The sequence below is a fragment of the Notechis scutatus genome, chromosome 1, assembly GCF_049901735.1.
Source record: "Notechis scutatus isolate UNSWTSFEM ecotype Mainland chromosome 1, rNotScu1.2, whole genome shotgun sequence".
Taxonomy (NCBI): domain Eukaryota; kingdom Metazoa; phylum Chordata; class Lepidosauria; order Squamata; family Elapidae; genus Notechis; species Notechis scutatus.
In genome coordinates this window covers 225,360,480-225,375,452 of record NC_142009.1, presented here as the reverse complement: position 1 = coordinate 225,375,452, position 14,973 = coordinate 225,360,480, and the positions used below count along the sequence as shown (strand labels likewise).

At 42.1% G+C, this 14,973-nt stretch overlaps 2 protein-coding genes across 3 annotated transcripts in view; one reads left to right on the top strand and one right to left on the bottom strand.

The window, feature by feature from the left end:
• Window positions 1-2,565: 2,565 nt before the first annotated feature.
• ZFAND2B (zinc finger AN1-type containing 2B) lies at window positions 2,566-14,837 on the bottom strand. Of its 2 annotated transcripts, none has more exons than XM_087950420.1 (10): window positions 14,703-14,837; window positions 14,199-14,305; window positions 11,954-12,048; window positions 11,163-11,294; window positions 10,077-10,228; window positions 9,428-9,532; window positions 8,195-8,267; window positions 7,120-7,196; window positions 5,701-5,791; window positions 2,566-4,375 (listed from the first exon to the last, which is right to left on the bottom strand). In XM_087950420.1, the coding sequence occupies exons 2-10, from the start codon at window positions 14,251-14,253 to the stop codon at window positions 4,337-4,339; spliced, it is 819 nt and encodes a 272-aa protein (XP_087806546.1). In that variant the 5' UTR covers window positions 14,254-14,305; window positions 14,703-14,837; the 3' UTR covers window positions 2,566-4,336. The 2 variants fall into 2 exon arrangements, with proteins under 2 accessions (XP_087806546.1, XP_026521374.1); XM_026665589.2 differs by having other exon boundaries at window positions 14,578-14,812.
• Window positions 14,641-14,973, top strand: part of TTLL4 (tubulin tyrosine ligase like 4) — a 33,655-nt gene continuing 33,322 nt past the window's right edge. Inside the window, exon 1 of the mRNA XM_026665565.2 lies at window positions 14,641-14,854. The gene's annotated coding sequence lies outside the window, so the exon portion shown is untranslated. The remainder of the gene's footprint in view (window positions 14,855-14,973) is intronic.

Here is a 14,973-nt window from a genome sequence, read left to right as displayed (position 1 = left end):
TACAATTGATTAGTGTGGTTGGTATGATTAAAAAGTGAATAGAATAGAATTCTTTTATTGGCCAAGTGTGATTGGACACACAAGGAATTTGTCTTGGTGCAAATGCTTTTTGTATACATAAAAGATACATTCGTCGAGAGTCAAGAATCATCAGGTATAACACTTAATAATAGTCATAGGGTACAATAAGCAATCAAATCATATAGGAAACAGTCGATATAAATCGTAAGGATACAAGAGATAAAGTTACAGTCATACAGTCACAAGTGGCAGTGAGTGATGAGAAGATTAACAATAATAGTAGTGCAGACTTTGTAAATAGTTGAACAGTGTTGAGGGAATTATTTGTTTAGCAGTGATGGCTTTCGGGAAAAAACTGTCCTTCTGTCTAGTTGTTCTCGTGTGCAGAGCTCTATAGCATCGTTCTGAGAGGAGTTGAAAAGTGGGGCCAGAGATTGAGAGAGGTTACTATTAACTGTCAATCAATAATCACGGCCCTAATCCATTTGGGGAAGGAGTCTGTGTGTGAAACAGATGAAATAATCAGACCTAATCAAGACAAGTGGTGGCCAAAACTTCTAGTGGGCTAAAAAGGAACAAATGTGCTGGCTGGATGCAGCCATTTTGCCTACTGAAATCTTAAATAATGGTAGATTGAGTAAGACCAAAAAAAGGAGGGGGGGAGGAGAGGAGAGAGGAGAGAACCTTGGGATGAGCTTGTACATACTATTCCTTTCAGGTGATAGTTCTGGCACAGAAAATCAAATGGGCAGTTGAACTGCAAGCACCTACACCATCATCCCTGGTTGGCCTGCTAACGCACTTGTTCCTCATTGCTGCCCAGCCAATCAGCAAGGCAGCAGTGTGGGGTGATGCCTGTAGAGGGGCCTTTGGAAATAGGGCCAGGCAGCATTCAGCCTGAGTGCAGCAGCTCTGGCATGAGGGATAGATGGGTGGTGGGAAGATTTCTTCAAAAGGCAATCCCAAAGGCTGGCTAGCATTTCCTTATCAGGTTCCAGATTGAGAGTGATGGAAATGGAAGCCCCACAGAGCCTCTGAGGTTGGTTTCAAAGTGTCTTAAACCACTGCTGTAAACAGTTAGGCTCTAAAAAATTATTTTGTCCTTTCACAACGGAAGATCACAATTGCTCTCCTACCTTTAATGATTAACACCCTTGGTGCTCCAAGAGAGATTAAGGACCAAAATTGTCTTCAGATTTTGCAGTGAAAATGTTCTCTATGTCAGTAACCAGGGTTTATTTGTATTCTTATTATATTTCATTGCCACCTTTCCACCTTTTATCCACCAATCCACCTTTTGTACCCCAATTAAGCCGGCTTCTTTTGGCTGTCTCACATTCTTCCTCTCAAATGGGCTAGAGTTAGGAATTGACAATTGCCTCTGAAAATAAACTGCTGCAATCGCAAGGATTATCTCCATGGCAAGCCCAAGCTTTTTGACATGAGATTTTAACACTAATGGTGCACAAAAAAGGAGCAAGAACTCAAAGTGGTAATACAATCAAACTGTGTAACACACTAGCAGATAAATGCAGAATTAGTTCCTATTCCATATCTGAACAATCCAATTTAATATGAGCTCAACATTCAAAATGTGGTTTCTGATATTACTAATAAAAATATGAAAAGAACAAAAGGCTTAAAATGTAGCCTGTGGGACAGCAAAACTAAGTAGCAGCTTGTTTTATTGAGAAGAGTGAGTAAAGAGCAATGATGTGGAGTCTGTAGTTTTTCAGTTGTTGAACACAACTGCTAGCAACCTACGCTGGCATAGCAAATGCCGAAGAGCACTAGAAGCTGCAGCTCAGCAGAATTTGCAAACCTACATGGTCCATTTTTGAAAGTCACTGTTATGAAACAAGAAAGGTGTACATCTTACAGGCTACATCCACCAAAGGTGCATGGTTTTTTGCACAGAACGGAACCGGGGAATACTGCAACGTTAACAATGAAGATCTACATTTCTTCTTTGGACATTTGCTATTCAGATAAACCCACCGTATGTGATGTAGTTCATTAGACGGATAGATACGCAGTTACTTTTAATTACTAACCAAACCATAGGCATGAAAGAAATGGCTGTATACAGTTTTCAAATACCAGGCACACATGGCTAAGATTGAAATTCGGACCTAGAAGCTAAATGCAGCTCTTCAGCCTGCCTTCCAAGCAAGCTAGATATACACATTTGAATACTTTTATTTTTTTGGCCTATGTGGCTTTTGGGCTATACTCTGTTGGGATAGAGCACATTAGTAGATCTACTTTAGGTCAAGGCCGTTTTCTATTTTTTATTCAAACATCCTCAGCCATTTTGTAATCAACAGCTGGTCGGGAAACAGGAATAAGAATACCTTATCCAGTGGACCTGGAAATATTCACATGAAGCCTACATTATAAGCAAGCAAGCAAGCAAGCAAGCAAGCAAGCAAGCAAGCCATTTAAAAATATTTTAAATAAAGATTCATTTGATTGGATTTTTAAAAGTACATTTTAATACTCTGTTTAAAGTGGCCCAATGTCTAGAACATAAATAAGATCTTGTCCATACCCATGCATATTTATTGAAAAGTAAACTGCATTGCACAATACAAGCTTTCTAAATCAAGTGTACACAAAGGTGAAGCTTTCTTCTTTCAGTAAGAAATCTAACTTCATATCTCTGTCTGTGCATGTATATATGCACATGGAGAAATCTGATTCTTGCTCCGTTTTGCAATTGCAAAAAGTGGACTGATTCCATGACAAAAAGTCTTTATAGATAGGTTGCACAAAGGCCTCTTTTACTTGCAAACTAAAATGTTGTATTTATTCTAGTGCATAATTCGTAGGCATGCTTATAAAGTATGAATTTCAAATCAGGAAGCCAGATCAGATAATTTCTTGATAAAATTAACCTTGCATTAAGTAATTCTGAAAATAGGCTGCATTTAAGAAACCTTTCTACCCCAGTACCTGGGCTAGAATAGTTTCTTCAATGAATCAAATGCCCTCAATTTTATCCAGTAAGGAATTAGTCTATCAAATATTGTAGTTCATCAATTCCCAGTACAGGCAGTTTCAGAATGAATCAAAATAATTATTTCCTGATATTCCTAAAATATGTACTTGAAAGAACATCCGTTGTATCCACTGATGTGAAACAAACACTACCAATGGATTTAATCAATTCCCTGTAGTCTCAAATTGCTGCAGAGAACAGAGGGACATTCAGAACTGGGAACATACAGAAGAAAAAAATAAGAAGCCCAAATCCCATTGCAAAGGCAGAAAATTTAACCCAATGAAAGCAAAGGACAAGCTCTTTCCATCTGTCAGTGTATTGGTTCCTGCCACTTTTCAATAATCTTCCCTGCTTTGACCCTGTAAGCGACACAGCAAACACAGAATGCCGGACGATGCCTGGGACCTGTGGAGAGAGGGAGGGAGCCAAGTGACAACTGGCAGAAGGTGGGCTCAACCAAACATGCATCAGGTGGAAACCAATTACCGAGTGGCTCACTGAAGCAAGGGAGTCACCTAGGACCAGGCACTCTGTTTCATGCAATCTAAAGCAACTTGGCTCTGTACTGGAAGTTGGTTACTCATTTCTTCAAGTCTGATCTTTGGCTGTTTTTGTCAGAGTGTGCCGACTATCAGAGTACAGGTGAGCGCCTGGCAGTAACATTCAAGACACTCAGTATGAGAAGCTTTTGTCAGCTCCCAGCAAGGAAAGGATTACATGGATCCGAGCCCAGCGGCAGTTCCTTCCCTTGCTTTGGTGGTGTAATCTTAGGAATCCCAACTAGCAGTTAAGACGTTTATTTGACATAGAAACTTCGAAAGAGTAGCTATGGGGAGATATTTTTCCCCTTATTTTGCAAGAAGCAGCAGAGGAGGGGGAGGAGGTAGTGAAAGTCCCTCCTATGAAAGCATTTAGCACCACCTACTGTCCAAATGTGCCACAGGCTGAAATTGGAGGAAGGCAGTAAGTTCTTCATCCTCTGCAGTGAGACTTTCCCAGTGCAGCACATCATTGGAAGCCGATTAAAAAATGACGAGGATTAAAAAAAATTATGGATTGTAGTTTCATAATTACTGCTGCCTTGTCCAATGGAAGCCATGGTGCCGGCTGTCTCAGAAGGCACAGACACAGTCCTAGCGCATGTGGCAGCAGTCGGGTGGCAAAGAGACTCTATGCGAGATCTGGGTAGGGGATTCAGTCTTTGGTTCATTGCTAGTCCTTCTGAGAGTGCCCCAGTGTTAAACCAGGAGGCATAAAGGAAGCCCCAGAATGGCCACAGATGGTTTCCAGGTTGGATGATTCTGGTGGTGCTCAGGATAGGCAGCAGTTGGATGGCTTTGAGCTTCGAGCCTAGGACACAAAGATACAGGTGGATGAGAACAGCGGAGAGGGATAAACGTTCTTCCCTCCCTTCCTCTCTTCACAAGGTTGTTCATCATTTACTACGGCAAGGAAGGGGGGGGGAATTCTACAGCGCTTGTACGCCCCTCCCATCTTCCTAGACTAGCACTAGCCAAGCCTGCAAAGCCTGCGCCCCCCACCCACCGCCCCCGCATCATGAATGGCTGCCAGCCATTACAATGCTTTTTCTTCCTATCGTGAGTGTGCATTGCAGATCCTTGTTGAAGTCTTGCTGGAATATGCTCATTAAAAAACCCCTCTCATAAGTTTGTATTTATAAAGATTCCACCAGAACAGAATAGCCTAGGCTCAATGGAGAGAGGTCTGTAGCTTATTTGAGCCATCCTATTGATAATGAATTTCTTAAAGATACTTTCACTTTCTTTATGTATCAAAAGAGGATCATACAATTTCCAAATATTTATGCAATCCTTCTATTTCCAACTGTTTGGGTCTATATCTTTACATTTTAAAGAGTTAGTCCTATTTAATCCGTTTTTATAGCTCAAAAGTAAACACAACAAAATTTTGGTACTTGAGACTTTAGTACCTGCTTCTTGTGTTCACCTAAAGCTTTGGGGGCGGGGGGGGGGAAGTGTTTATTGCACAGACTAATAAGGACAATTACTAATTAATTACTACCGAATCTGCCAAGGAAAAGTGTTTAACAAAAACTAGCAGAATTTCCAGCCTCCAAGGTTCAGTTCAGAAAGAGCTACAGACAGTCCTCGACTTATGACTGCAATGGAGCCTGGAATTTGTCATAAGCCATGAGAGTTATAAGACGAGACACCTACACGACTGACTTGATTTCACAACCATTTGTACAGCGTTTGTTAAGCGAACTCTGCAGTTGTTAAGTATATGCATTCCTAGGGGTTTTTTTTTTCCTAGAAACCAGCTGAAATGGTCGGTTTCTGCCAAAAAAACCCCACCATAAATCATGTCACATGACCATGGAAAGCTGCAACCAGCTTGTCATGTGAATATGGGGATGTGTTTGTATGTTGCGGTTAGAAATCTGGATATAACTACCTTTTTGTGTGTTGTGGGATGTCCGTTGTAACTCTGACTGATTAGTAAGTAATCGGTCGTTAAGCCAGGGCTACCTTTACAGGGTGGCCAAAAGACCAGTTTTTCCAGTTTGAATTCCAATAATTGGACTAGCACTTCCCTTGCTGGGATATAACACAGTATGATATTTGCAAGGCAAATGGCCGGTACATCAAGCTATAAAGACACTGAATTATCGAAAATTGCTCATTTTTTTTTACTTGTTGCCGTAGCTGCTGCTGCTGCTGCTGATATTCTTCCTCACTAGCTGAAAGCGCTCGAGCCAGTGCCAGGTCCTCCTCCTCTTGGGTGCTTTTAAAAACAAGGTCAAAATGAACCAGACAGCCTCTATAATTAATCTTTCCCCATTCCTGATATATTCATCCCACCATTGGCAGGTTGGGTGATCTTTAGATGGAGAGTCTTTTATGTTTATTCTTCAGAAGGCCTGATTAGTACAGAGTGCTTTGAATGCTCACCTTCAACCCCACGAGTTAGAAACCAAGAGAACTGGGCTTGATCTGAATAGATCTGCCCTGGATCAGAAGCAATCTACTGCTGCACAATTGGAGCACTGCTGTTGTAGACCCCCTCTGTCTCACCCCCGTATATAACTTCTCAGCACGTAGCCTGGCACGGTAGTATAATAACAAGAATATTTGTAGCTCAGGGTTGAAATGAGGGCTCTCCGATGCTTTCTGAGCTTGGTTGTTTCCTTGCAGATTTTTCATTACCTGAACTACTGTATTTTTTGGAATATAAGACGCTCCGAAGTATAAGACACACCTAGCATTTGGGGATGAAAACAAGAAAAAAAAAAGATCTGGTTCTGCCTCCCAGCAATTTGCCTCCTTGCAAAAAGTCTGGTCATCTTCAGCACAGCCTGATTAGCACAAGCAGCTGATTATCGGTTGGATCGGCCTCCCAATGATCAGCTGTTTCAGGCTTCAGGGATTGCCATTGCCTATTTCCGCCTTTGCATGCCCCATTTTCGGCCTCCACATGCCCCATTTTCGGCCTCTGCGCACCCCCCTTTTTTAAAGTAAAAGTTTTATTGATTTTAAAAACAAAAACACATAAAACATAACATAAAAACATCATCATCCTTCATAAATTTACATTTTTGGCCCGTTCCGGGCAGTGGGGATCGGAACAGGTAGAAAATGGAGTGCGTGGATGCCAAAAATGGGGCATGCAGAGGCCAAAAATGGGGCACGCAGAGGCGGCAATCGGCTATGGCAATCCCTACAGCCTGAAACAGCTGATTGTCGGGAGGCTGATCCAACCGACAATCAGTTGCTTGTGCTAATCAGGCTGTGCTGAAGCTGAAACAGGCTGTTTGCTGTAAGGAAGCAAATTGCTGGGAGGCAGAGACCAAAGGGTGGGGGGCTGGCGGGTGGGCGGAGCTTCAGGAACATTCGCTGTATAAGATGCACAGACATTTCCACCCACTTTTGGTGGTAGAAAAAGTGCGTCTTATACTCCGAAAAATATGGTATGTAACACGATCAGTGCTAGTCAGAATAGCACTGATCGTGTTACCTAGTTTGGGTAATGAAACTCCTGCAATAAAACAGCCAAGCTTGGAGAGCAGCCTTCATGGTAGTATAACTCTACCGATTTCTACTGGCTATCAGTACCTGCTGCGCTGTGGTTGCATGGCCGCAGTTTCTGCCAGAGACATCTCTAAGGCTCGCTGTAATGCTTCCTCTTCACTCTGAAAAGAAGCATGAAAGCAGAATCAGCCCACCTGAGGGAAACCAAAATCCTCAGTACTTGTACATGGCTGGGCACATTTCAACGATCTGTGACCTGAATTGTGCCATTGTTCTATTTTTTCCCTCATGTACAATGGATTTTGCAGGCATGATGAAAATAAAACCGATCAAAATATCAGACAATATCTTCAAGATACCAGATCTGGGAGTTCTTACAGAATCCATTCCAGCAACTGCCGCTACGAGGCATGACAAAAAACAATGCTGGACCTCCTTACTTCTCCACTGGTTCTCAACTCTCTAGCCCAGGGGTGTCAAACTCGCGGTGTCACTGTGGCATCACGTGACGTATCGGGACATTTTCCCCTTTTGCTAAACCGGGCATGGGCATGACCAGCATGTGACACATCCGGCCCTTGGGCCACGAGTTTGACAGCCCTGCTCTAGCCCCTATTTCCCCATTCTTTTAAAACAATAGTGGTAAATAGCTGTAACAGTTTTAAAGAGCCAGCTTGGTGTAGTTCTTAAGGGAAGGTGTTGGAAAGAGTCTCCCACATGAGGCAGATTACTTACTTATCTGACTTCTATCCTGCATTTCATTCAGGAGGTCTCCATCCCATAACACTCTCTCTCCTCCCATTTTCACCAATAACAATTCTGTGAGGTATGGTAGGTTAGGATGAGGAGTGTAGCTGGCTCAAAATAACCAATTAAAATTTCACAGCTGAGAGGAACTTTCACCCTGAGGTGGGATACTGATCAATTAATGGGATGGCTGAAGGAAGATCAGGAGAGAGGCAAAGACCACATAAGTTGGTTCCTCATGTGAACTGATGGTGGCCTACTTTTTTTTCTAGGCCTCCACTGCAAGTATAATACCAAATTATTTAAGATGTCATAATAATTACCCTCTTTTGCAGCCATTCAACTGATGAGGGGAATACATCAACATGTAACATAACCTATGTATTACATATACTATATTGACTAGACTTACCAGACCATTCTGCAGAGCAACAACAGGGACAGTTGGGCTTTGTGGCTGAGGTGCTCTTACCGTCTCACTTGATCTGTGCAGTAAAGAGAAAAAAGTCAGCTGCCAAATGCATGAAGTTGGCAGATCCTAAAATTGCCAACACAAATGTTCTCAGAAGGTTCTTGTGTCCTCAGAGGAGAAATATGAATTACTGAACTGGGATCCAGTTTTATAACATCTTTAGCACCAACAGGGTTATCAGACTGAGAATACAATTAAACAGATAACATCATTCTGAGGGCTGGAAAACACTTGGTTCTTTTTCTTCAGAGATTAACATACCCAAGTAAAGAAATTCAGTTTTTTTCCTCTTTCTTTTGTGATCTATAGGCATCGCTTATTCACACAGTCATGTACTGACACATACTTTCCCCAGCTCAAAGTCTATTTGGCCATCATAGACTTTTGAGTTCCAGAAGAATTGAGTTGGTATGTTCACACAGAATGCTCACTCGGTATGATGCCTCCCAAGAATTATGGTTCCCATCCATTTATACCAGGAGTCTTCAAACTTGACAGCTTTAAGACTTGTGGAGTTCAACCCCCAAATTCCTCCTTCAGTCATGTTAGTTCAGGAATTCTGGGAGTTGAAGTCCACAAATCTTAAACTTGCCAAGTTTGAAGGCCCTTGATTTATACCTTCCAACAAAGCTTGGCCAGTCCTCATTTTCCCTCTCATTTCCTAATACTTTTTTACCAGAATGCTATTGCGTAATCTAGCTGACACTGAGAACTGTAATTTGTAGTTTCTTACTCAAACTCTTCATTCTGGTATTTTTCCACATGTTACATAAGCTATCTGAGCAAGCCTTCCTTTCTGGCTTACTTTGAGTAAGTCTCACCTATCTTTTGTATGTGTCCAAACATACCAATGCATCATAAAAAGAGGCATGATGATGATCACTACAGCAGAGTACAAAGTGATAGGCATTACATCCTACTGATAGCATACCAAGATCAACATTCTAATGCATGGTTATACGGTACTTGGTTAACATATGTTAATAGTAGTATGGGAATAAATGGCAAACTATTCTCCATATGTTCTAAAAAAATCTGGAAAATAGCATGCTATCTGTTCAACCCACAGACAGAGAAGTGTCAAATATCATAAGTCAAAGCAGCACTTATGGAAAGCTGTCACTACAAACAGAAAAAGACAAGAAAGCATCCAGATTCAGATCAGGACTCTACCTGCTAGAGGTTGGTTGGCTGATATGAGACCTCATGGCTACGCCGCTAGATGTAGCGCTTACAGGTTCTTTGGCAGACTTTTGAGCCCTGAATATGGCAGCATTCCTAGAACCAGAAACAAAGCATCAGCCCATCACTACCTCACACGATCCATTTGCCTTTCCTTGAAATGAATCAATATCTGCTTTACAACTTTTTGGCAGCCATGTTCAGTCTCACTCTTGTATGATTAATCTGACTTTCAAGCTAAACTCAAACAGTAGGGTCTATGGAGATTCTCCCTCATCCAGGTCATGGTTGTCCCAAAGGTGCTTTTTTCAAGAGGCAACTGCACTTTCTTGCTTTTCTTTGAAGATGTTTCACCTCTCATTTAAGAAGCTTCTTAAGCTCTAAGAGCTTTTTGGATGAGAAGTGAAACGTCTTCAAAGAAAAACCAGAAAGTTCAATTGTCTCTTGATGAAACTGTAGGGATAATTAGCCCAGGAAAGAATGTTACTGAGATTTTAGAAGGATGAAAGGAAGACAGGCTGTTGTCTTACAATCTCAATTACTTTTATAGAAATGCCAGAAAATGGTGGAAAGTAACACAGATGGGTTGGTACCACTGTTATACAATTGTATCTTGTAAAATTCTCAGTCCTGCCTTTACCCAGCTTTGGAGAGTGAACGCCCAGTCCCATTGCAGTCATGATCCAGGGGATGCCTGTGTTTGAGGCAGAAGTTGCCATGACATTGGTCGCAGAGCACCTTCATCATTTCCCGTTGTTTGCAGCCAGGACGCTGACACTTGTTGGTGAAGATCTAGGAAAAGTAGAGCTTAATCAGAGCTGAGTGTAGAGTTGAATTTCAACCAGAGAATCAACAAAGTCTGCCTACTTTATTATTTATGAAGCCTCCAACCCAGGGGTGGGATTCCACAAGTATAACAACCGGTTCGGTGATCACGTGCTTATTCAAAAGCACTTTTCACAAAAAAAAATCTTTCAAAAAACTCAAAAAATCCTTCTTGCTCCCTTTAAACCATTTTAAACTTTCTTAAATCCACTCTTTGTTTAGCTACTTCCAAAAGTTTTTAAATCTTTTATACCCTTTTTTCTTTTCATCCAGAAGTCACGTTGACTCATCAAATGATTTTTCTTATCCTACTGCTCAGAAAATTTATCTTTAGCTGTAAATTAATTACATCCCAATGGATCTAAGAAAGTGAGGCTTGTGCAAACCTTGTGTCCACATAGGCTACATTATGGCTGTGAACTTGGTTGAAACCCCTGGACTCCCAGCTGCTCAACTCACAGTTCAACTGCATAAACTTCAGTTCCTGCAGTCTACTCACTAGAAGCAGCTATGGAGTACAAGTAGGCAAATCTCTCAATTTCTTTTTTTTTATTCAGATAAAATTCACTTTTTGGCTGCCAACGTCCATTGCAATGCTATCCCTGCTCCTTCAGAGATATTTACTCTGCAATAGATTCTTACTGGAAGCCACTTGCTCATACTTATCTTGACTGTGTTGCCTGGAACATGGGAAACTTTTCCAAAAAAATTGAACTTAACATTATCTATATTAATGGAAGAGACTTTCCCACATTTGGATGGGAGTTTTGTATAGGCAAAATATAACTCCTGGATTTCTCTCTAGCTTGGGAGAAATATCAACACCTCCAGGAATCTGATTACCATACTGGAGTCTTGTAGCTCCCTTTCATATACAACAGAAAGTGCTTTAGTCTCTTACCTTTCTCTTACGCTGTGCTGGGTCTGATTTGCAGTCTTGATCTATGTGGGCTCCCACCACAATATCAGGCATTTCTCCTCGCTTCACAGGGATGGGTGTGCTGCACAGTGGACAAACAGGAACCTGTACATCCTAGGAAGACAATAAGGAATTGGGTGATATGTAAAAAAATTCCTTGATTCATGCATCATACAGCAGACAATGGTGACTTGTGGATATTTCAAATACTACTTCCATGACCTTCAAGATCACATAACTTTGTTTGTGAAAAAAGTTATCAGGTGACTTATTTGGAAACAGAGCAGATGTATTTGTTTTATTTCATATACAGCTCCAATTATACTAGATTTTGAGTGATGACCAGCAAAAAATCAACATTATACCAAGTCACCATCAACTTCATCTGGCTCACAATGTTGCAGCAAATAATCATGATCTAACTACGGCTTTCATAGTTTTAACCACCTCCTCCCAAACAGGATAATCTTTGTCTCCTTCTCTGTTTTTCAGTTCACCTGTTCCAAGATATTTAGCATTTAGTAGCTACTGGGCATGCTCAGTTTTTTAAAAAAACAATGTCTTTCAGTTTTTAGCAATTATTTATTTGGTTTCTACAAACTTAGGATTCCTCAAGTAACTCTTGTTTTTTCAGTAGCTCTGGTTTGCCTCCAATGATGTTAGGATTCTCCTTCTAGTTTGTTATTAAACAAACTTTATTGATTATACAACAAGATAGAATCACTATATTCTATGAAATTAAGAATAATTGGATCCCCTCCAGTTTTACTTACCTTCTTGTATGCTGAAGTGCAGTTATGATGGGCATAGGCAATATGGTCAGTGCAGAATAGCTGTTCACAAGCATCACATTTCAAGGGAAGGAAGTCTGAGGAAACAACAAGTAATGAGAAGCTGTAAATGGTTTCCCTGCAACTTTTCAAATGACATTCTAGGCCAGGAGTGTCAAACTCAAGGCCCGGATCTGGCCCTCTGAGTGTCTAGATCTGGCCTGTGGGGCCACCCTGGAAACAGTAAAGGACCGGTTTGCGGTGCTTCTGCCAGTGAAAATGTAGCTCGGGAGGTTTATTTTTGCTGGCAGAGGGCTGCAGGAGGCCGTCACAGCCAAAAACAGAGCTCAGGAGCCCATTTTCTCTGGCAGAGCGCTTGGACGACCACAGGCACCCTCCGACACGGGTGATGTCATGCTGGCCATGCCCATTCCAAGGTAAAACACAACCCTGATGCAGCCCTCAATGAAATCAAGTTTGACACCCCTGTTCTAGGCATTTTACTGGATGTCATGGTAGTAGTATTGTCAGACTTTGTTTAAAAAGGTACATGTCTTTTAAACAGACGAAAAGATTTGAACACAAAGAAGATACCATGGCAACTAATTTTGTAAATTGATTACAAAAACTAATGACTTATTCACATTTGTACAGTCATGTCTTAAAACAGAACTGGATTAAATAAAATAGAATGCAAGTAACCTCAAACATGAGACAGATCATGTTAACAAAATTGTGACAGTCAAGTATAATCCACTTGAAATGTTTCAGGAACCAATATTTTTTGAATTCTATAAACTGAGTGGAAATTTTCCTTCAGATATGGAGAGTCCTCCACCTTTACAATTTTCAATTATGAACTTAACTGAATTTTCAGTTATTTCCTATAATTAACCCATAATTTCACTCCAAAGGGTTCACATTTCATATCAAGCAGAATCCTGAAGATCCAGATCTTTGGACATAACCTCTTACCAACAGTTTACTGAACGTTCTAACATTCTTTGTTAGAATTAGGCATAAAATGTATGCCAGCACTCTGTATGGAATCTTTCCAATTTGAAGTATGCAACCATTTTTAAAATCTAATGTCTATGTTACATTCTTAATGTAGAATGCTCTTCTAAGATGGCCAGCCTTATTTCATTATTGGGAGTGAAATGAATATAGCAACTTGGTTCACGAGAGAGAATGCATATCTAATTAAAACAGAAAACAAAGGCTGCTGGTCTGATTTCTTCTGGGAATAAAGCTTTTATCTTCACATTAAACATCAAAACATCTGGGGACTCAAAGCTTTTAGCTAAACAATTGCCAAGAGTGCATCTCCATAGAGAAGGCCCTGCTGATCTCTTTGTTTATTGAAATAATGTCAAGTGTCACCACTTGGACGTCATTAACGTGTTAGCTGTTGTAATATGCTTTACTCCCACACACAGCCATTAGAAAACATATCACCAAGCTATAAGTATCTTAGAGCAATTGTACTAGCCTGTTTTTCAACCTGCAAAGTATTAGCAAAACAATGAGTTCAGCAGGCCACCCTCTCCTCCCAAAATCCCACTCCCAATCCACTCATACGGTCAGAATAGAGCTGGAAGGAACATTGGAGGTCTTCTAGTCCAAACACCTTTCAGATAAATAGTTGTCCAGTCTCTTCTTTAAAACCTCCAGTGATGGAGCAACTAGGACTTCTCAAGACAAGCCATTCAGCTGATTAATTGTCCTGTTAGGAAGTTTCTCCTTAATTCCAGGTTGCTTTTCTCCTTGATTAGTTTCCATCCATTGTTTCTTGTCTTGCCTTCAGGTGCTTTGGAAAATAAACTGACCCTCTCCTCTTTGTGGCAGCCCCTCAAACACTGCCATCATGCCCCTCCCCCCTTAATCCTTCTTCTGAATCTCAGGAAGTATCTTCTCATACAGTTGTTTAAAAAAGGCAATCTGTAGAAATTCCCCTAGTCGCCAGACTTCTAGGAAAACCCAGCTTTCCATGATGCATGCAGGCTACAGTCTCGATTATAAGCCACAGCAGTTCCCATTTGCTTGGGGAAAAGAGTGGAAGACCCCCCCCCTTGCCAGCTTCCCCGTCCTTCCCACGCATGGCTGGAAAGAGTCCCGATCCTCACTCCGACCCCACTACCTCTCTCTTTCCTGCCCTTCCCAAACTCCAGCCAAGAGAACCAGCGGGGTGGGGTCGAGTGGGAGACACCTTCTCTCCCCCCCCCCATAGTTAAAGGCAGATCCTCACCCAGGCGCTTGCAGGAGGACTCCGTGCAGTGGGCTCCCAGATCTGGGAACTCCATGAAGCTGCCAACGGGGTCGATTCCGGGAGTGGCGGGGGAGGAAGAACGGTACCTGGTGGGAAGAAGAGATTTAAAACCCGGGAGTTCCGAGAGCGGGAGAAATGCACGGCAAAGGGCGGACGGCTATGACCCAGCGGGGACCGGGTGCAAATGCAAAACATGCAGCCGAGGAACAGCGAGAGGGGAGGGGAGAGAGTTGCAACACCCAGAAGAGGTAGGGGGAAGATGGGAGAACGGCGCTCGCTTCAAGTAATCTATACAACCGGGAGGAACAAAAACTGGGGGAGGGAGGGAGAGAAAGCCGCTCTAGCCAATTATCCTCACCCTCTCTTCGCTGTGTAAAACAAGGAAACCTTCGCGCCTTTTGCCCCACCCACTTCCGTCCCCAGTTGCGATGATGTCATGCCATGTTAGGACCCTTCCGCGTCAAGAAACTTAATCCCTACTACCCGGTGAAATTTGGGATCGCCGTATTCCGGCGGCATGCCGGGAAATGTAGTACGGATGTGAAGGGAGCGAGGTTCTGCCGCCGGAGTGTTCCCTTTGGGCCTCTAAGGGCGCGCTGGTAGAAACGATTGCGGACGGCACGGAAGGGCGCGGGGTACGATGGTAGTTGTAGTCATTAGCGGCACAGTTCCCGTCCTTTCCTTTCTTTCTGTTTTTTTAACGCGAGGAATTAACCGAGAATTCCGTCCGAGGTCGGGATTGCCCTTTAGGCAA